At 44.8% G+C, this 22,467-nt stretch overlaps 2 protein-coding genes across 5 annotated transcripts in view; one reads left to right on the top strand and one right to left on the bottom strand.

The window, feature by feature from the left end:
- The window catches only part of LOC135367221 (uncharacterized), a 67,435-nt gene that overhangs the window by 41,306 nt on the left and 3,662 nt on the right, over positions 1–22,467 (top strand). Inside the window, exon 1 of one of the 4 annotated variants that reach the window (XM_064600383.1) lies at positions 20,214–20,558. The exons of the other annotated variants lie outside the window; for them this stretch is intronic. The gene's annotated coding sequence lies outside the window, so the exon portion shown is untranslated. Of the gene's footprint in view, positions 1–20,213; positions 20,559–22,467 lie in introns of those variants that run through there. 4 annotated transcript variants of the gene reach the window in all.
- LOC135366240 (TNF receptor-associated factor 2-like) lies at positions 606–1,902 on the bottom strand. The gene is made up of 2 exons (XM_064598912.1): positions 1,642–1,902; positions 606–1,433 (listed from the first exon to the last, which is right to left on the bottom strand). The coding sequence occupies exons 1-2, from the start codon at positions 1,726–1,728 to the stop codon at positions 939–941; spliced, it is 582 nt and encodes a 193-aa protein (XP_064454982.1). The 5' UTR covers positions 1,729–1,902; the 3' UTR covers positions 606–938.

Below are 22,467 nucleotides of genomic sequence, written 5' to 3'. Positions count from 1 at the left end.
GTGTAGAAAGATGGCCGGGGAATTGGAGGTCCTGGGGAAGGTCGGCGAACGGCGTCGGAAGAAGCGGCGAAGTAACTCGACGTAATCAGACTGCCGATTTTCAGCATGGGAGTCGAGCCAGAAGTCGCCAGGGAGGTGCAATGTCGTTCCAAAGACGACCTCTGCGGCGGAGCAGGAAAGATCTCGCTTGAGGGTATCTTATCTTTTATCAAGGTAAACTGAACGGAGTCATGGTAGCCCATAGATCTTGGTAGGTACCTGCAGAGGGATGCCGAAGGCTTTGTTTTCCCATTCCATTGTACCAACGCTCTCAGCTGCATGCACACGAAGGTGCCGTTTCCTCAGAACGAATCGACAAACTCCGTATCTGTCTACTGTTTACAGATAGCTCGGGCAGACACCAGCGTAAGATATGCGCAAAGTTTGTATCATAGCCCCTTATTTGTCTTCGAGCCTCTGTACTTGGTTTAACATGCAATAATGGTTATTTCCACTGTCGTCGCCGTATGTCTAGCCGTAGCAGTGCTTGTGCAGCAGGATCGCCATGACTCTGGCCGAAACGTCACCCACGTTTGGCATGGGTATAGTGCATCAGCTTCCCAGGCCACTCTTTAAAATTTCACCTTTATTAACCATTTACAGACAATTCCTTACACAGGATATATTTTCCAGAAGGAGGTCCCAAAAGCAAACCGTTCGACGACTCTAAGGGAGACGTTGCCAAATCGAGCAAAGAAAGTGGATATAGCTTTAGACGGCACATCAAAATCTCAGGTGAAACATGAAAGCAAATGTCACGATTTTTACTTCCGAACTATTTGATTACCACCTGCGCAATCATCACTTGCTTCGTGGACATGTTGTATGCGTACAGAGAACGAGTGGCGCCACTGGCTGGTGGCGCAAACAAACGTAGGTATCATCATCCTAATCCTAATTTACAGGTTGAGCTTAACACCAACAGAGATGGCATTGTTCACTACGTATCCTCCTTTTTCAGCTTCCGAGACTTGTGTGACCTCGGGAAATCCCCAAAGGTTGTTGCAACCGTCCGTTGGTCTCTGAAAGTTCTTGTATGTGACGGGTAAAAATTCCGAGATGGTATTCGAGATGTCCAACGTCTTGTTCGTTGGATGGAGAAGAGTTAGAGTGTAGGGCGTCCGGAAGGGCCATGCGAGGAACTCGTCAGTGGGACCTTTGCAGAGTCCGAAATATAATCCCAGCCATAGTTCTCCTTCATATCGTTCCACTTTAACGTTTAGTTTCGCGTTGTACCCGTTCAGTACAAACTGACCGCTGTACTTGTTGGCTTTTCCAGAGCTGTAGGCCTCACTTGTGATTTCACGAAGCCCTTCCACGTGCCAATTCATCTCTGTCACCCTGCAGGTCGATCTCTTGAGCCTCTTGAGGATAGCCACGGCCGGGGAAGACCCCTGAAATTGTATAACATGCAGCATATTTTTGATTGGCAGTATTGAAACGTTCGCACCACGCGTCATTATAAATTATGCGTGGTAATGAATAATGCGATATAGTTTACGTAACGGGTCAACTGCGAACATGTACGATCACGAGCAAAGCCGCGGTTCATTTCTCACAGACGAAGGTTCTTCGTTTGTGACTCGCATCGATATGACTTACATTTCTAACGTCGTCTTCTAACGTGGCATCTGCAGCTGACGCCAGACATACGGCGAAGAGGAGTGTCGCAGGCCAAAAGGACATCATAGTGAGTCTCGTCCGCAATCTGCTTGATGTTGAGCCGAAGGGCGAGCAATTTATATTCAATCGTATTTGGACTTCTCAGTAAACGGGGCATCGATATCATTCAATATGACAATGGCTGGACACTTCACGACCACATTCAGGAAGCACAGTCGCCCTAAGACAATGGGTGAGTGTGGGTGCCAAGTGGAAATGTGCTCTCAGCAACCTTATCTGTCTCAGCAGGGCCTGGTGTGTGTACTCGACGTGCAATATTTCTAATGCGTCATAGAATGCGTCCTTGCTCCTTTTTGCATGGAATGGATGCAGGAAAATATTGTCCCGGAAAAAAACTGGTCCCGGGAGCGCTTGCGCAGCCAAAAACATGGGGGCGTAGTATGCAGATAGCCGACGCTTTGCCGACGCTTTGCAGCACGATCGTGGCTGCTCCAGTACACACGGGACTTCAGGGTATACCTGGCATAATACATTATGTGGAGTAGACATATTATATATATATATATATATATATGTATATGCACATCTTGAAAAGTTGGAGTTGGGTCGGACGGCTACGTAATTATAGTTGAAATAAATGGGAGACAGGAGACGAAAGTACGGGAAGCAACAAAAAAAAAGGTTTATTAAAACTTGAAAATTCTAAAAGTTAGGGTGGATGTCTAAGTTATGGCGGAAGCTCCGCCTTCTTCGGGTCGTCCCGAAGAAGGCGGAGCTTCCGCCGTAACTTCTAGTGTCATTTACTTGTTTCTTTAATGACTTTTTTTTCTGCATTATAATTCACTGGCTTGCACTGGGGCATTGAGGAGTGCTCAATCACCCTCCCAGGTGTATATCGCTCGCTGAGCGACCCCTGGTTTGCCAATTCCGAACGATGCGCAGCTACCCAGAGCTGACGAGCCGCAAACACGGCGAAACACGTGTCCTCTGGTGCTGTCGCATCGTTCGATGAGTATATGTTTCTCTGCGTGCAGCCATAGAAGCCATCTTATTTTGTAATTTTGAATTTCAAACACGTCTAGTGTCATTTACTTGTTTCTTTAATGGCTTTTATTTTTCCTCATTATATATATATATATATATATATATATATAGGTATTCAATAAAAATCAGAAGTGGAGACGGTGCTTCTACAGGACAAGGAATAAAAGGGGAACTTTATTAAAAACTAAGAGGGGTACTCGACGTTTCGACAGCAGCGCTGTCTTCAACAGGCTGTTGAAGGCTGCTTCACGATTTTTTTGCGGATGATCTACCGAACGGATTTTTGTTCTGAAAACGGTTTTGGTACCTGGTGACCGAAGAGATCAGACGTTCTCATTGGAGCAACTTCGTAGCTTTTATAATTAAAAAGTTAATTATTGAAAGTTAATTAAGACATTGCCTTAGGAGTCTGTTAATGCCCCCGTAGGGAGTGCCCTTCAGCCACACATGTAGTACAAGATACTCAAAAATGTATTTAAGATAAGATAATAAATACTAACGTTAGAATGTAATTAAGATACAGTATAAATACATGAAAATTAAAGTAATTAAGATAGAGTACAAAATACTTCAAAAGTATTTGAAATACAGTTAAGATACTATTTATCATTGAACGCAAAAAGTCACTGGTCAATGCGGCATGTCGCCGCTATGTGACATGAATCACCTAAACTTCGCGCACTATATACGCTAGCCGCCGCTGTGTGATAGGAGTCATCTAAACAGAAGTCCCGAAAAGATGACGAAGGTATACCACGCCACATAACTCCACTAAATATATGTGACCCAGAACAAAGAAACTGCTAGCAAGTCCCTGCTTGGCGAGGCCAGAATTCGGCGTCACGGCGTCAGGGCACACATAATAGAACCACGGTCGTGATAGAACCCTCACTGGCCAAGGATTAGTACACACGGGACAAGATCTCTAAATGGGGACTTCAAAGAAGGGCCAATGTCCTGGTCAAGTCTGAGGAACTCAGGAAATTTCCATTGAACAAGCAAGATAATGGAAAGACGAGACAGAGAAAGTTTGAGAGGGTGATCCAAAATATGTAATTAGAGTATTGAGTAGAAAATACCATAAAATGTATTTTAAATAGAGTACAAATACACAAAACAAAAAGTATTGAGTAGAGTACCAAAATACCGCAAATTATATTTAAAATACAGTATTTTAAATACAATACTCCAAATACATACAAGTCTGCTTCAGCATATGCTATATTGCAATTGATTTCATCTCGGAAAAAGTGATTGATATATTTTTAAAAAATCTATTCACACTTGGCGTGGACACCCTGTATATATATATATTACATATTTGTTGTGCATTTTGTATTTGCTTTGTTCGAGGAAACCCCACAGCAATTGCTTTGACAAATATTCACTTGCAGTTTCCTGGGTTTAAGGTTCTTCGACTTATCCCCTTACTGCATACAATGTTAGTTGGTTGTTGATGATTGGTTGGTTGGTTGCAGCCTCAGAACACCAATTGTCTCTTGGTTGGTTGCTGGTCAGTTTGGTTTGGTTTTGCTGCGTTTAGTTTGGTTTGGCTTAATTTGGCTGGGGTTGATATGGTTTGGTTTGGCTGCGTTTGCTTTGGTTTGGCCGGGTTTGCTGGGATTGGTTTGGCTTAGCTTGGCTCGGTTTGATTTGGCTTTGCTTTGCTGGGTTTTGTTTGGGTTGGTTTGGCTTGGCAGGCTTTGGTTTGGTTTGATAACTCAGTTTGTGTTGGAGCAGGGTGGCTGCCTGTTCGGCAGCTCCATTTCACATGGGTGAAAAACGCGGTTCACGTGATGCTAGCGTTAGGAGCGGCTTGCTATGCCGTTGTCCTATAGGAAAGTACATAGTGCTTTAACGGCTTGGGTGCTGTGTTCCGTCTTCTGCCAGGTCCCCATCATTTTGCGGAAGAAGAAAGGTCTGCTCTCCATCTTTTGGAGCGCTGTTTGGAGGTGCATTGTGTAGTCTTTGTGGTCTGGACACTGGATCATGATATGGAACGTATAACTCGGTACTGTACACATCCTGCACAACCTTGCGGTGGATGCTCCCAGCTTGTGTAGGGCAGTGGCCGTGAACATTGCTCCCAGTCGTGCTGGATGGATTGCGGTCATGATGTGTCGGCTGATATCATAGAGGATGGAGGCTGTGGCTTCAGGGTCGATGAAGGAGAAGCAGTTATCTGGTCGAAGGGACTCCTTCCATGCTCTGCGGGCCAGATGGTGTTGTTCGCGATGAAAGCTTTTGTATCCTATTTCGCGAAGAACTGCCGATAGCTTGGTTTTGGTGAGGGCGTCTTTGGCTGTTTGTTCCGCTACTTCGTTCCCGGGAATCTCGCAGTGCGATGGTACCCACTGCCCCCGTATGATGTGGCCTTTGGCTGTAGCAGCGGTGTTTGCCTTCGAGATTTCGTATATGCGAGAATGTCAGTTTCGCCCTGTCTTTGAAGGGTTTCCAGCGCAGCCTTCGAGCCCGAGCAGATGGCCCAGTTCTCCGCTGGGGAATTCTGGATGTGCCTGAGGGCCCTCAGTACGGCGTGGAGCTCTGCTGTTGTGGACGATGTGGCATGGCTCAGCCTATATAGCGTTTAGCTGTGTCGCCGACGGCAAAAGCGCTCGATACCCTGCCATTACCGCAGGAACCTTCGGTGCGGGTGTGTGTGGAACCTGGGTAACTGCCCTTCCAATTGGGATAAGGAGAGCGTGGAAATTTGTGGAACGCGGAGTTGTGCTTTCAACAACCTTATCTGCTTCCCGTCCTCGCGGGCGTACCTCCTTCAATTCCAAGTAACAACTGCGCATCTTGTACAATTCCTAACGCGTCATGAAAGAAATTGCTTTGTCTTTGCGATATGTAGGATCGACTGTGATGGCACCTATTTTAGGGTACCTATTGTTTGATTGCAGACTGTTCACTCGCCAAGCAGGTCACTTATGCCACATTCTGTTTGGGCTTCTCAGTAAAGGGTTCCTGATATCATTGTTCGCGATAATAGTTGCACTCTTGCAAATCACTTCTATAAGACAATGAGTATAGGACAGTGACTAAGGCGTAGTTATCCAGTGGAGATAAAACATCTGGAATGGCTCCACGTATGTGCGTTTCCGATTTCGTTTTGTTGTAATCGCAAGAATTATTGCACATCTAGAACTGAATTTACAGTCCTGCGCACCGACGTTACACGACGAGCGTTTGCAAGTCCCCTATACCGGTGTTCCCCTAAAACAGCATGACTTTTTTTTTTCTTTCTTTTTTTTTTCAACACTGATATTATTCGGTGCTGGTGAAAAGGCTCGCCGTTGTCGGCCCCACAAAGATGGGCAACGTCACGACTGGCGCCCCGGGGAAATGTGCGTCCTGGGCCGACTTCTAAGGGAACTGTGCCCATGCACATATGTCTGAAAGCGTCCGATGAAAACCCAGGAAAAACCACAGACAGTACCGCCGGCACCGGGATTCGAACCCGGGTACCTCCCAGTCCCAGGATATTATTTGACTACGAAGGCTTCATCACGTCTTGCCAATGACGTGTCATCATTCGCTCATCACCTCATCATCATATCTCGTACTGACCAACGAGCCCTGATTGGCTAGTGGGCCAATTTGCACACTTATCGTTTCTACACGTACTTGTTGTTACTTTTCGATTCATAGTCAGTAGACCTCTACCTGTTTGTAAACAAATGACGTCATAGTGTTCGACAGCGCCGCGAGTTTGGTAGAGTTGAACTACGTTCAAATGTAGTGGCGAACAAGGTCGCGCCCGCAAGCCACGGTCTTGAAGGGATTACGATGGTTTCTAAAAGGGACGCGACCTTCGGTCCTACTTTTCTTTCAATAACCCAGCTCTCCCCTTCCGAGCTGTTTCGGTTTCGGTCTGTCTACCAACGTCATGATGACGTTTCTCGGGTAGAGGTTTGTTCTCACAACTTGCATTACTCGGCCGCTAAGATATCTTAAAATATAGTGTATATCGTTCAAAAGGAAACCGCCTCCGAATCAGCTGCCATTGGCATGCGGAAGTGACAAAGAACGATTTGCGCCGTGGAGGTTCGAATAAGTTGAACCTCTGTATCCCAGAGTGGGATAAGTCGACTTATCCTCTGCTCGGTATCTTTGCTGCAGTGATATCTACAGGGTGTGTGCAGAAAAACGTAACCCGCATTTTTACATGTAACTCGTTGTCTTCTTACCCGAGGAACTTCCGGTGGCGTACGATGGCGCATTTATGCGTGCGAAAGCTACGAAAAAAAAAAAACATCCTGGAAGCCATACTCAGTGTAAAAAAATAAACAGAGATCGAAAACATCGGCTTCCATGCATTAGAATAGGGCCGTCATGACAGTGCATGGTAGTGTATGGCGGTCTGAGGAGAGTTATGTGCAGGCACCGTTAGGGGCGCTATCGGTGAGCATCCATGTGGGACATCGTTTCGATTTCTGCACCCATAGCTCCCCTAGCGGTACCTGAACACAACTCTCCTGCGTCCGCCATGTTGCCCTATTCTGATGCACGGGGACAGATGTTTTCGTTGCTCTGTCTATTTTTTAAGCTGAGTATGGCTTCCACTATTTTTCTGCAGATTTCGCACGCAAAATTGCGCCATATCGTACCCCACCGGAAGTTTGTTAGTTAGGTAGTGCCTAAATGTGGGTTACTTTTTTCTGCACACACCCTGTACATGCCTGTATGCCACTGCCAAATAAAGATTTTCACCGTATCGCAATTTATTGACTCGCTGCAGGAGGGTAAGAAACAGGAAATGTATATGTGATTGCGTGTCAATGGGACGGAGAGGCCAGATCGGGCCCCCCTGCTCTATACACATACAGAAATGGTGTAGCTTAAATTTTGCTACGTTACACGCATGAACCTGGGCTTCCACTCGGGAGACATATATGTTCTCCCTACCTCACTTGATCTTGTCAGCACTACCGTGAGCGTTGTAATCGAAAAGAAGTGCGCACCAAGCTAATAAGTCATATTATGCTGGTCTTCTAGGACATTATTTTCAAGACTGTGCTCGTTAAATTAAACAGCACGAGAAGCCTGATGCTGGCTGCTCCACTAAACGAAGGTGACTTCACACTATACCTTGTGTCAACGCTGTTCACCATCACCAATTCACCATCTGTCCGAAAACCATGTGCGTGTGTGGTGTTATATTCGAAAAGGGGACATGTCGTGCTCCTAGATTTCGTCCAATTTCTGAGTGTCACGCACCCGCAGAAAGCTATTCTAACATTTACTAGTTCCACTCGGTTGATCTCATTCTCGCAATTACCTCTTGTGCCGAGTTCAAACTATAGCTATGGGGTGGGGAGGGGAGTTCAGTTTTACGTCAGTAAGTCTGTGGAACTCGGTACCTACCCATCTGAAAGACATTCCTTCGTTTCATCGTTTCCGTCATGCCCAAGCATCATCTCTTGATGACGGTGACTTAGTCACTGAACGCTAGATCACATCTACAGCTACCTCTTGAATCCCTCGTTCTCATTCATTCTTCTTCTTTTTTCTTTTTTTTTTTCGTTCCGTGTCTTCTGTGTTTGCCAATTGCTGTATATATCCACTCAGTTGCCTGTACGTGTTGTTTTCCTATTTGTTTCATGCGTATTTTTCCTAGCAGTCCTACACATTTTATTTGACCTTGGGTAGCCCCTCCACCAGCTCTGCTATATATGGGGTCCCCGTTGCTGTCATTGTACCTTGTATCTGCAATAAAGGATTTGATTTGATTTGATATGACATGCATGTAGAGTAGGCACATACATATTTGTTACACCTTTTGCATTTTCAGATTCGAGCAAACCGAACTACAGTTACTTTACCAAATATTCATTTGCAGTTTTTCCGGTTTAAGGTTTTTTGACTTATTGATTTGATTTGTAAAAGAAAGATATCCCAATTACCTTCCCTTATCCCCTTATTGCATACAGGGGTTCACTTGTGTGTTGCACAGTCATCAGGTCCATACGACACGATGGCAGATGCCAGTTTTTTTGCTCTAAAAATCATACAAAATGCGCATCGCCTCCGATGGGTGCTTTCCCATCATCATCAGTGTACGCAAGAAAGAGCTTGGAAGCACGTGCAGGCGTTGCGCTCTTGAGCATGTCAGTCGAAAGCTTGTGACGTAGTATGACAATAAGGTATGAGTCGAATGTAATCAGGGGCGGAGGGACAATGCCTTGAGGAATTTGATGAATTGATGAATGGATTTGATGAATTTTGAGAGTTGAAGAAGGTCTTTGGCTGCAAGTGAGACAGTTTCAAAGGGGTCGTGCGGGGTTATACCTTGTGGGGTTATGCCTGTGAAGGCAACGTCATACCTCAAATCAAAAAGCTGCTACGTGTAGCTCTCACATACTGTTACACTTGTGATTTTGTTGTGGTCCTATATACTATATATTTACACTTAGTAGTGAAGGTCATATACAATAACCTTGCCTTTACTTAATGTTTTCTTGTTATAGATAAAACATGGGCGATTCGTGGTTAAACATTATTTATGGTGATGATGTCCTCACAGGCATAACGCACGTACCTCATATTAACAAAAAACAAACAAACAAAAAATGATGGAGTGGTACAGTTACACCCACACATATACCGTTACATTTGTAATTTTGTTGTGGTTTCATATATTGTTGGTCTTAGTGGGAATATCATTATGCGAGGTTTGGATTCTTGAGTTTATATTTTACGTTATCAGTTCGTTGTATTACTATTTCGGAGAAAAATTATTAATAAACATAAAATAGTAAGCAACAAGGGCTCTTCCAGTAGATATAGAAAAAAAGGGCTACGTTTCTCGTTATCGACGGGAGGAGTTTGTTGGAGCGCGTAGGGCCGTTTTTCTTCTTAGAATTCCCTCTTACCAGACGCCTAAAGACCGGGAAGTTGTAAACTTTATCGCCCGTTTTATTAGTTCTACTGTCATCAAGACCACAGGCGGCATTCGTCTCGAAGCGTCTCTTCTTCCTTCATCTGCGCTCCACATCTATAACATCTAACGGTGCGTACCCAACGACCCCCGCAAACTTTCACCCAAAAACTATTGCTGTCGCCTTTTGATTACAACTTTCCTGTTCGTGGACGTTCAAAAGCGCCTCCCACGACGCGTTTCGACGAAGCTCGGGTCGTTCAACCGCTCCGGGCATCCACTACTACTACGCCTTGCACCCGGAGGCACTCCCCGAGTGAGCAGTCTTGGGAGTATGGACATAACCTCATTCTAAAAATCCATTCTCCTCCGAAAAAGTGCCTTTGACCTTCAGCCGAAGGAGGCCTACATCATCTTTTTGCTCTCGCGCACTGATTTTCCTTGTCGGCAGCGAAAGCTTGATCCACTTCTGTGTCTTCATTACGGTCGGACGCGTGTCTTCGCCGTGGTCGCTGCTTCGCCGCTTTTTCTTCGTTTTCTCTTCAGACCGGTCGATGGACTTTACGATGGACTTACATTTTTCTAAATGTGAAGTGGTGTCTTGACATGTTTCCGTTTACGTGTAGATTAATATTACTCATTCGTGTCGTAAGTACAGAGCTAGAATATATGTTTTCAATAATTATTTTTTCTCGGGTGCTATTTCCTAGTGGACCTCGTTCGCTGCTAAAATAGTTCTTGGCGATTATGCTAGTTTTGAAGCTGCAGTTTCGGTTTACGTTCTTGAAAAATAAATTGACGTACAATCTCCTCTGTAACGACTCCTTTGATGGGATCAACAGTATTTCAAGTAAATAAATAACGTGCTGGTTCTTCCTGACTACTGGACGTGGCGGTTGATCTTCTTTATGGTGTACTTTTGTCGCGATACATGCGCATGAATCGATTCTTACACCTTCGCGTTTCGCAGGGGCCAACATCTCCATAATTTTCCTGTCTATAGCTCACTTTAACTCACCCTGGTATTTTGTGTGCATCGGTGTTTGCATTTCCTTCGTACAGTCGCAATAATTGTTCATGATAACACGTGGTGCATCTGGATGTAGTGAGAGCAAAAGCTTTCCACATATTTTCATGCTGTCTGTCGAATGTAACTAGAAGCTTTTTCTTTATCATCCCTGCGTTGCGTGTTGCAAGATGTTGATTGATTGATTTGTAAAAGACAAAGATGTTTGTGAAGCTTCATCACATATCTTTCCTGCAAATTCTCATTTATATTTTGTTTTCTGCACGTACTAGTCATCGACAGTAATCTCGTTGAGCTTTGCCCTTCTCTTTTTCCTTTTTGTTGTCTCGTTGTTTTGCTTGAATTTTTCGAAATCTTTTAGCGAGGATGGTGATCATTCTTGTGAAGCACAGCTTCCAAATTCCGACACATTACCTTAATTTTTTAACTTCGTGATAATAGACTCAACTGAATAGCAATGCAGCATTATTGAAATGAAGTTGTACTCAACAGAGTTCAGTGGTGTAGATCATGCAGGTTGTGTGATGTTAGAAAGTAGTTCTCTTACCAGCTATAATTATTTGTTCTTATGTAAAAAAAAAACACTGTTTCTAACTTTTTTTTAAAACTAACACGCTTCTGTTAAAACTGGAATTACGAGCGATACAAAAGCACAGAAAACGAGTGTCACTTGCAACACTGTCTTTCAAAGCAGGGAAGTGTGGCACGAGAGATCCAAGTAGCCTAACCGCATACGACTTTATATTCAAGAGCGGACGACCCTTGTCCACGTGTCCAAAGTGGGCCACCATCTGCTGCTGGTGGTGAGTCAAGCGAGAACACGCTTCGATTGCTCCGATTAGCGGATATGCGGCAGGCGCGGTGCTGCGCCTCTGGACATGCACCTTGTTTTCCTCTGCTAACTTTTCTCGCCGTCTGCGCGACGGAGATGATCGAACTCGAAAGCTCGCGCGCCGATTGCCCCGTTAACTCTCTATCCGTCGCCTGCGGCTTAATGACGAATCCCAAGCTGGCTACATTGACGAGAAAATGCCAATGAAAAAATGGCTAGGAAGCAAGCGAGCTGGTGAAGATGATGCATCATGTAAAACCCCCGAGACTAGGGCATTGTCCTTTACGCGCGTAGTGCTCTGGCGTAGTGGTAAGAGTATCGCCCCCTGGCGATGAACTCCCCAATCATCATCACAAGATAAGGTGGTTGTTATTAGCGTTATATGTGGTTAGAAAAATTAGGAAGGTCGTGTGATGCCGTGGCAGTCGTGAAACACTTCGTTAGGTGTCCTCTTGATTTGTAGCGGACATGGGCAGTTTGGCACAAGTTGGCACAACAACAACTGCAACATAGATGAATGGATGATGATGAAGTTGGCACAATTGTCCCAACATTACCGGCAGCCAGACAGCTTGGTGACGTGAGAGTATAACGCCGCCACCACTGCTTATACGTATACTAGAATGTTTCCTGGATTCTCCCACCTCATATAGATCCTTGAAGGCATATGTCTGCTAGGACCCAAAACTTCGCCACGGAGCACTCTAAACACAGATCGTGGGGATGTTGCAGCCAGCCGTTGTTGGCCTCACAGCTGTGGGCACAGCACTTTGCCACGTAACAAGCTGAAATTCAGCATTCTGGCTATAGGTTGGCCATTAGCGTGTCCAGCGGTGGAGCGTCTTTAGAGGTCACCGTCGCACCATTATGTGCAGACCAATTGCTGTGGTAATAAAATGGCGTCCCAGTTTGTGCCCCCTTTCCTTTTTCTTAACACTTCTAACACATGGCCGCTGGAGACATTGACTTTTCAGTGCCACTCGAGGACAACCTCTCTCGCTGTCAGCAATCCCCGATCGCAGAAACAGGAAGGCTACCGACCCCGAACCTTGAAAAGCGAAAAGTATCGTTTCAGAATAGCTACATAGTATACAAACGGCGAATGCTTTTCCTGTTGACCTCCAGTGCCGTCTCGCCGTATCGGGTTTTTCGTGGTCCCTTATCCTCCCATGTGTCGTCTCCCTTCCGCATCCCGCTGGTTCTCGAACACGGAAGGTGTGCCACCATATTTCTTGAAGCCGCGTCTGTGACGCTAAAGACGGCCCTGGCAGTGACCTTTAATGCTTCCTTTTTTGTTTTTTTGTTTTTTTACGGCCTGCTTTCGTAGAGTCTCGCCTGTGCCTCGTACGCGGTATACAGGAAATCGAGTGCGGGGAGATCTTCTGGAAGATTGCGGATCTAATGTGGCTTCGTAGTTGGGTTGGAAGTTGTCATTGAACTATGAATTTATTTAGTGCCGCAGCTTAATCGACAGAGACAGACATAGAAATAGGCCACTCATTAGGCATTATTAGATATATGGCACTTATTAGGCGTACTAAACATAGACATGGGGCATTTGGTATAGACACAAGGTCACAAGGTTGGACACTGGACATAGGACAGTTATTAGACATGGACGTAGGACTCCTATTAGACCCTAGACACATTTATTAATTATCTAGCGTAAACGAATAATCTGCCACGCAGACGGCGCTTGGCTTTTCGCGTTCATGTGTCAAACTTTTTAACAGCTGCACACATAAATGTTGAAAGCAAGGTTCCGGACGGCTTTACTTTGCGCCTAGATGCAAATTAGCAAGGAAGTGACTGGTTAAAGTACAATATCCTAAAGGGACGTGCAACAACAACAGCAACTTTATTGCGAGATGATGAGGGGGGCGTGCAATTGGCTTGTATAATATAGTTTTTACCACTTATTACCTGGGTCTCTCATACCATGCCCCATTGCCCTTAGATATACACATCTTGCGTCACAGAACACGAATTTTGCGAGGCTCTGCGAAGTCTGGTGTCACGATTTTTCAATTTATCAATATAGCGAATAGAAATAATACATGCCTTCCATTGCTTGAATACAACGAATAGAAAGAATGCTCGTGCTGTGTAAAATACTCAAGTGGTATATGATACGTTCTGTTATTTCTATACAAAGAATGGAGATAAGGCACGCGTTATGTAAAACCCCTGAGTGCCGCGATATTTTGCGTTCGTTACTTTGGTGTAACGAATAGCATCAATTGACGAAGTGTACGTCTAATAAAAGCGTATACGAAGTTTCCAAAATGGATGCGATATGTAAAATGCTCCAGTGCTGCTCTCACTCTCTAATATTTCAATACAAATAATACAAAGAATACACGATATTGCGATACATCCCATTATTTTACTAACGTATACACCTTCCATTTCCGTACAACGAATAGCAGGGACACGTGCGACATGTTCGCGCTATACTGTGGTGTCAGTATTCTGAATCACGGTAAACACTGTATAAGATGGGTAGCTCTATATAGCAATCCAATCCGATAAGTACCACATTATGGACGCCGCATATCTAATATAGCGAGTGCAGACGGACCCTACATTACACGTCGGCTGTTACATACTTGGCGTAACCCACACGCCTTGCATTCTCGCTCTCTTTGTAAAGTACACAGTTCTACATCGTAGGCAAGCACGTCCTCAAGTATGTCAAGTTTCGCGGACTCGTCGTCATAATGGTATTCAAGGCAGTGGGCGTGCCTTGTAGTACATACTCTTAGAATGGCTGCCTGCGCTCCGTATATGCGGCGGATCATTACAAGGACATGGCACATCGGATGCGCATGCGTGACATACTCGCACGGGACGTGACCCCAACACGGTGGGTGAAGCAGGATCAGCAACAGTCTCGGTCACAGCAAAGGCCTATGTGGCATATTGTAACGCTGGCCAAAGCCAGTAGGAAAGCTCGCTGTGTCTGACCAAGTATGGCGTAAAAAACTTGGTTCACAGTATTATGCGACACGTTAGGAAATTCCAATGCACAAGTTCGTAGGAAATTAAGTGAATAAATATTTCCAAGGCCATGCTAACGACTGGGAAGTTGCGAGTGCGAACCCTACCACCGGCTCAGCTTTCTTGGTTCTGGATTTGTCGACACACTTCCCAGGCGGAAGTCTGCCCAGGAGCCATACTACACCCGCCAGGTCTTTCCTCCGCGTTCTTCTCGCTGTCCTACGTTCAGCTGCCCACCTCTACACACACACGGCATAGCCACAGTCGCATCGCGGTGCTGATACCGAATGCTACTCAATTAACAACTCAGTACAATCATCGTGCGCACGAAGCACACGCATTTCCGGAAAACAATGCCGCGTACACTCATCTGTTTTGGAAACATTTCTCATCGAAAAGCTATCATCCTGTCATCTTGATAGATGCATCCTCTAAACCATAATTACATATAACTCGTTTTAGACGAAGTGCCACCAGGTAAACTCTCTGTACGCTAGACGGCGCTATGGCATGACACGTCCTGGTGTCATAGCAGGGAAACTGCAGCTGTCCAGTTCTTGAAAAGAACCGTTCAATAACTTTGACCGCGGGCTGTCATCCCGGGGCGCTGCTTTGATGGAAGGCTTATCACGCTTTTCATACATGCGTCCTCATTTCGACACTTGAATCTGCTGCGCCTTTTATCGGGTCGCGTCTTTCTTTTCCATCATCTTCCATCATAATAGCAGTTTGTGATTTGAAAGCATGGACTACCGCATTGCCCTGTAACATTGAAAAGTGGTATACTGAATTATGCAATATAGGGCGCAGTTTTTGCGTCCTGTACTTAAACGTACGAGGACGTGTAAATACGTACACGACGCAGAAATATATCTGCTATACGCAGAGTATCGCGTGTGTGATTGTGAATTGAGTTTATTTATTTTATTTTATTTTTCATTAATGAACTGTGACGCTTACGCTTCAGCGAAGACAAAGACTATTTTCTGCAACGCATGAGTGATTTAAGTCAGAATATTGCAGACATGGTGTCGTGTTCGCACCTCTTACTGTCTGAGGTCGCAAAGTTCACCCATTATGTTAGTCTTCGTCACCGGAGCGACCCTCCGACGCACTATCAAGTACCAGGATGTACTTGAGTATATTTTGTAGATGGGCGCCAGATGTAGACCCTGTGATAGTCCCAGTCCTTCTGTATGCAGCCGTACCACACTACAGCAGAGCTATTTCTATGGAGCGTCAGGGTGTCCAGCAAAACGTGACAGAGCGTCCCCTAGAGGACCGTGACACCGTACACATCCAACACGCCGTTACGGTCATTACATCTCCATTCGTTGAACACGAAACTTGTGCACACCGCCATCTCTCACAACACGTTTCACATATCGTCTCTCACCGCCCTTCTGTCTTACTGTTCACGAAACAGATCGTACACACAACGCTTCCTCATCATCCGTTCGTATGGATGGCCATCAACACCGCTGAGTGCATTTCCAAGCGGACCCTATACGGTAATAGTACGAACAGGAGATGATCGAGTGAGTCTCACGTAAAAACCAGACCGTGACAGACTGTGGAGTCGCTTTCCTTCAAAGGCAGGGAAATATGTTGCGAAAAAATAAAAAAAAAAGAAGCGACCGGACACACGATGAATCTTTACGTGAATTCTCACGTAATGGCCTCTCTTATAGCATATACGAGGGGTGTTGGCCCACACGCCGTAAAAATGCAAGGACGTCGTCGTCGTGCGAGCATAGCGTGCTCCATTAAAAAAAAAAAAGAAAAAAAAAGAAAAGACCGTGCTCGAATACGATGCCATTTTTGGAAAACTTCGTAGTGGGTCATTGCACCAAGTTTAATGCGTTGTGTTGCGTTTAATGTTCGCGTGAACGCTGAGAAAGTATAGCGTGCATTAAAGGTATAAACTAGAAGGAAAAGTAAGAGATGTAGAAAGTTATGCGTACGGTATACTACTCGCCCGTGAATGGCGTGTTTCAAAGTCGATAGCGTAGAGAGGCGGCCTCAGTATGGTATCACGTTTCTTACTTTGCACCATGGCTGCGGGGTTGCCACTCCGAAGTTGGAATGATTCCTGAATCTTTCCTCCTTTATAGAGCCAGGAATGGAGTGGGAATGAAATGGTAACAACGAAATTATTAGTGGAAGGAATAAGGAATTATTACTGAATGGAATCAGTTCGCTTCTTCACAGGCATGAAATGGGAATGGAACGGCCTGGGTGACTCTGAGAAAGCTTTGTGTTCACCGCTGTGTTCTTTTGCACCTTGAACCCGCGATCACGCACCGCACTTGTCCAGGGTCACGTGCCCGACTGCCGGGCTTGTCTGTTGTCTGCTGTTGTAGCGACGCACCTTCGAAAAGCGTTCTGAACCACGACTATGGCAGATACCTCCTTCCTTGCAGCCAATGTTTGTCAACAGGAACATATGACGGTCGTACCTTTGATCAGCAAGATAGCTGGTGTTTCTATTCAATATTTTGTAAAAAAATATCCGACAAAGTCGACTTACCACGATGTCAGGTGCATTAGTGTCGTTCTGATGTAGGGAACCCCAGTGCCTGAACCCCTGTAGGTCTGAGGAACCCCTGTGCACGTTGCCTTTGTGCATTTTTGTTCCGAATGGCGTCACCCACCCCAGCACCGCTAGGCTGGAAAGTGTCAGACTTCTTACATACTCCATTTGTATTGCCTAGTTTATTTCTTTCCGGAATTGAAGGAATCCAGTGGGCGCTGTCATGCCATTCCAGTAATGGTAATTGACCATGGCTCCCCACTCCGAGGAATTGAAAGGAGTGGAATTAGCACATATCTCCGTTCATCGGAATGGAATTGGAATGGAATGGAATGGGGGAGGGGGGCGTAGGGGTACGAGCATATATAACCTCTCAGTTTGGAATGGGCTACCTAATTCTGCAACCCTGCCCTGCATCGTCGAGAAAAGGTCCACTCAAGAGTTGAAATATAGTTGATATCGTGTATGGTGAGTTGACATAGGATTTGAGATAGTGGAAAGATTGGTCTCAATATAGTGTAAAGTAAGATGCGTCTCCCCTATTTTTTTCAGTGGTTTATGCCACCTTCCAGGTGGGCTGGATTGGTCTTAGCCTATAAGCCTTGTGCATGTGGGGGTTTTGCCTGTTCCGAAGACTCCCCGTTCTTTGGCTGACAATGAGTTTTGTGCTGCTTCTCTTTTTTCTTTTTCATGTTTTTGAACCACGAGACACTCAGTACTTTTCAGCACTGAGTGTATACATTCACCTGCAGTAACTGTGCGCTAGAGTGACAGTGCCAGTGCGTTAGACGGTACTCCGTCTGCGAAAGGCTATGGGATGAATTTTAAAAAAAAGTTCAGTGGGCAAATCCAATTTGCAGGAGTGGAAGCTAGTATTGCAAGTTCAACGGGAAAGTACAATTAGCAGGAGCTGGAGCTCATACTGCATGTCTAACGAGGAAGCGCAATTTCGAGGAGTGGAAGTTAATATTGCAAGTCAAATCGGCAAGTGCAGTTAGCAGTAGTGGGTGCTAATATTGCAAGTTAAATATGCGAGTACAAGTACCAGGAGTGGGAACTAGGAAGTACAATCGTACATGGATCAGGTCGCACCGTGCGAAGGAAGATGCAACGCAATCATAACCGACAGGTTACGCCTACGTAGCAATAAAAGTAATGAGGATATAAGCATGTAAATGCAAACTACCTTCAAATTAGCACAATGCCAATTAACGCAGGGAAGTTAGAAGTGAGCAATGAAATAACTGGATCGGAAGAACAGTATAGGAGAAGATATAACAGCAGAATACTACGATGCATCGTAGTAAACGGTTTCTACTTTTGAGCACAATAAGGCAGGAGCCATGATTTTCTAAACATGATTTTAAAACTATAGCCACACACCGCTAACAAACAACTACCGAAACACACAGAAGCATAATCACTACACTCGTTTAGGGCGACCGCATGCAGACCACACCACTTTCTTGCGCGATTTCTGCTGAATCCGACTTTCCTGGTGCTAACCGACGATGATGCTGATGACGATGCTGCTATCTCGGCTTCCCTGAGCATCAGCCTCAATTAGCGAGTGACAGGGAGTGGGCGAGTGGAAGAAGCTGACCCATGCAGGATCTTCCCGCAGGCATTGGATGCCGAAAGTGGGTCTGCATGTGGCACAGAAAAAGCATGGACACTCGCGCTCCCCTCTTCATTTGAGCACGACTAGCATCAGTGAAAACTGCACCGGTGAGAAGACGTCGTGAAAAACGGTCCTCGGAATATACCATTGAGGAGGGTTTACCTTCGCGCTGCGGGAAAAATGTAAGTGCTTGCTTTCCTGGGAGATTTCGTCGCAACGCAAATGCAGTGTTATTGTTAGCAAAGTTAATATTGGGTCGATGTAAAACGAGCGTTTAGTGTTGCTAATCTCCTAGAGCGATTAGAGCCGTACTGCCAATTGATAACGAACGCCATGGATATTTTTTAGGTAAAAATCTGAAGGTGTTCCTCCCTCGTATATCTACCTGCAACAGTTTTTTTTTTTTTTTTTTTCATAAAGCTCTGTTTTCAACTATTTTATATTGCTGTGGTCCTGCAGTGAGATAACTTCGCTAGAATCAAAGTATCAATATTAATCCCCCCGAAAATCGAGTAACATCGACATCCAAAGCTCTTTGCTTTCTGTTTTCCTTTTAACTAGAAAAAGCAATACAAAATACTAGTCGTGTACGGGCGTGTATTTTGGGTGCCTCATATTACTTTTTTATCTAATCTAATATAATCTATCATTCGTGGCATAAAGAAAATGGCTTTGCATCAACGCTGCTTCATCTACGATCCACCTCATTCAATAGTACTCAAACCGTCTCCAAATATAAAGGTTGAAAATAACGATGTCTTGAAATATAACGATTATATTGACTGATACAACGATCCAAAAATAACGACGAAATATAACGATAAATTAAATGGTAGTTCGTTCATTTACCTCAAAAGAGGACTACGATTATGAGCGCCTCCTCGGAAGCCGGTTCTTGGATTCATTAAGGTCCTGATTTAAGGTCACGTGTCGCTCATGTCTGTGTGTTGAGAGCTGCTTATAGTACGATGATCTCGGATTAATGTTGCACGAAGATACGTGCGCAAGGCACTGCTCAGGCCCAGCTCAGAATGACTTCATTATATTCAAGGATTGGTATCCATCAATACCCTTTATTTCTTAAATTACGTTTATTTCACGAATTAAGTGAACACCCGTCGCTCGTGAAACGGCAGTTTCAATTTTATTTCGATACCTGTAGGTACAGAAATTTGGTCCATGTACAAGACGCAAAGCCTGACAGGGTACATGGACGACAGATGTGGAATCTGAAAGGATGTATCTATTCCATAGTCTATTGTACTCTCCGTCTCTTACGTCACAATTACTCAGTACTCTCAGTACTCTTTCCTTGCAATTTTCGTCCCAATTGCTTTCAGCTTCATTAGAAAATTCAAATTGAAAATTACGGGCAACAGTGTCTCGAAGTGGTTACCAAATGTACATTGTCCGTCAAGTATAGCGAAAAAGAGAAAAAAATAAAGATGCAAAGAACTTGATGATGTGGTACAAGCCTCTTATGGACAGGTCGCCCATGAAACATTGTGTATAATGCGTGCAGCGGACTGAGATCTCTCCGCGTGGTAATGAACCTTCTGGTAGATAAAATTAGTTCACGGACCCATCACTACCCCCGTAATACCCCCGAATACTGAGATTATGGTCATCAAAGAACAGGCAAAGACAACACACACAATGGTTCGTCGTCTACCACTCTTTCATGTGGACGGCTTGCGTCCGTCACCGTGGGACAAAAATTATGGATTGTTTCGGTAAACAATGCAACCCCATCCCTCTGCCCAGCTTCTCACGCAACGCCATGCCGTCGACACACCCATGTATAATATTCTCGCGTCAGAAATAAACCCATACCTTCTGTTGCGTGGGCGTCCCGCGGCTATTGAGTACACACTCCAAGCTTGTGCTCCCCGCACCCGTACGGATTCACTGTCTGGAGGGAATACTTCGGCGTCTGTGCTGAACCGTGACAAATTCGTGAGCAAGGGTTGCCTTTCAGGAAAAAGCAAGTGCAAATCAAAGCGCGGTGCGTTCCGAGCAAACAGCAGAGGCGTTATAGAGGTTGTTGAGCGAGTGTCAGCTGTGGTCAGCGGCCTTTTCGTGGAAGCTAGAATTGTTATTGTTCGTTGCCGTTTCGCGTACTATTCATGGACCTGTACGACTATAATTGAACTACTCGCCTACGCCGAACTCGTCTAGTGCTGATCGAGGGAGGAAATAATTATAGCAATTGTGAGATACCGCTGTGGTCGCGCGTGGCGACCCAGTGAGCGGCTCGAAGCTAAATTTTGACCACCAGAGGGCTCTGTGACCTTCGCTCGAATATATTCTAGGCACGTAAGAATAATTATTTTAAAATCGAATCGAATACGAAGCGAATAGTTTGGAACCATCCCTTGCAGGCGACAGAAGGAGCATACGGACTAATACACTGAAGAACACGAATAGTCGCAATTTACATCTATTCGTGTCCTTTAGTGCATTATTCAGTATGTTCGTTCTGTCGCTTGCAAAAGATGTGTACCAACCGGCCCAGTTGTTTCTGCTTAGGTTTAGAACCAGACTGGATACACATGCAGCACATGTTCGGACATGTACATGTGTACAGCATGTATACGAGATACATACATACATACATAGGGGTCACAATATAAGATAGCGTTCACACTGTCTTGTGCCGTATTCGGCCTTACGTGTGCAGCCTCGGAACTACTCGAATATATTCAGTAGAATATATTCGAGTTTTCGAGGTTCGAAGTTTCGAACTCGAATTCGAGGTTTGGAAGAAGCATCCATTCGATTAGAAGTTGAAGTACAATATAGAATTCTGTATTAGTTTCAAAAGTCGACTCAAACACAGAATTATTCGTTACATTACAGAATTAACAACAACAACTTTATTTCAAGATGGTGAATGGGGAATTTCATTGTCTGGGGCGACACTCTACCCCATTTCTGGTGGTGGTGTGAGGTATGAAATAATGTGCACCTGCTGGAGTCCTCAGACGGATTCGAACCCACAACCTTGGAACCAGTAAGCGCACCAGCTGCCAGCCGTAGCAGTTGGTTTCTAACGTGCGCACTAGCGCAGGCGCTTCGAAACAATATATCCATAATGAATAAAACTCGCAAGAAAATTATTGAGTATGATTTAAATAGGTACATTAAAGTCTCGTAATAACGAAGTCAAGAGGATCCAAAATAATTCGACATAAGCGGCAATTCGATAAAAGCGGAACTGCCACAGGGTTGCCGTTCGGGGTTTCACCAACTCGCGCTTCGAACGAGGACATTTCGAATAATCGCGTTCGAAACGCATGCATTTAGCTCGGGAAAGCATGAGACTTCGAGTAAAGGAATAATTCGAAAAAAAAAGCGATTTCGTTATAACGATATTTATTGTATTGTTTGTTAATGTATAGCACTATCGGTACACTGTTAGTAAAATTCGATGATGGCAACGTTACAACGTCACAATTAGTAGTAGTATTAACGTTCAACATCATTAATTATGTATTCTTTAAGTAATCAGTTCTTACATAGGTAATTATTCGGTACACGTAGCAGTCAAATAGCAGTAACTCTTAGTCGAACAACGTTCACCGCCGCGAGTTATCCTATTGCTTAGCTGTACCAAGAAAACCAAGGAACAGCTAGAACCAGTTAGTAGCCGGTAAACACGTGCGGATCGTTTTCCATTGCATCATTCGATATGTAGGGTATACCCTTTTTGGGCAGCGCTGACATAATCGCTTCCAATACTTTCCTGCAGTTATTGACCTCTACCCAGATGAGATGCGAGGGCAATGCCCGCTTCGGGTCTTCTCCACGTGCTTCGGCCGTTTTAATCTGCATTGGTTGGTTTGGTTTTAAGGAAAAAAATAAA

This window comes from Ornithodoros turicata, chromosome 8 (assembly GCF_037126465.1).
Source record: "Ornithodoros turicata isolate Travis chromosome 8, ASM3712646v1, whole genome shotgun sequence".
Lineage (NCBI taxonomy): Eukaryota > Metazoa > Arthropoda > Arachnida > Ixodida > Argasidae > Ornithodoros > Ornithodoros turicata.
The sequence above is the reverse complement of the archived record's forward strand: the minus strand, read 5'-3'. Positions and strand labels throughout refer to the sequence as shown.

Bases quoted from the DNA above. Each gene is read 5' to 3' on its own strand.
- LOC135366240 (XM_064598912.1), bottom strand. From the start codon at position 1,728: ATGATGTCCTTTTGGCCTGCGACACTCCTCTTCGCCGTATGTCTGGCG. The intron at 1,434-1,641 runs GTAAGTCATATC...ATACAATTTCAG, and splicing joins TAGAAGACGACGTTAGAAAT to GGGTCTTCCCCGGCCGTGGC.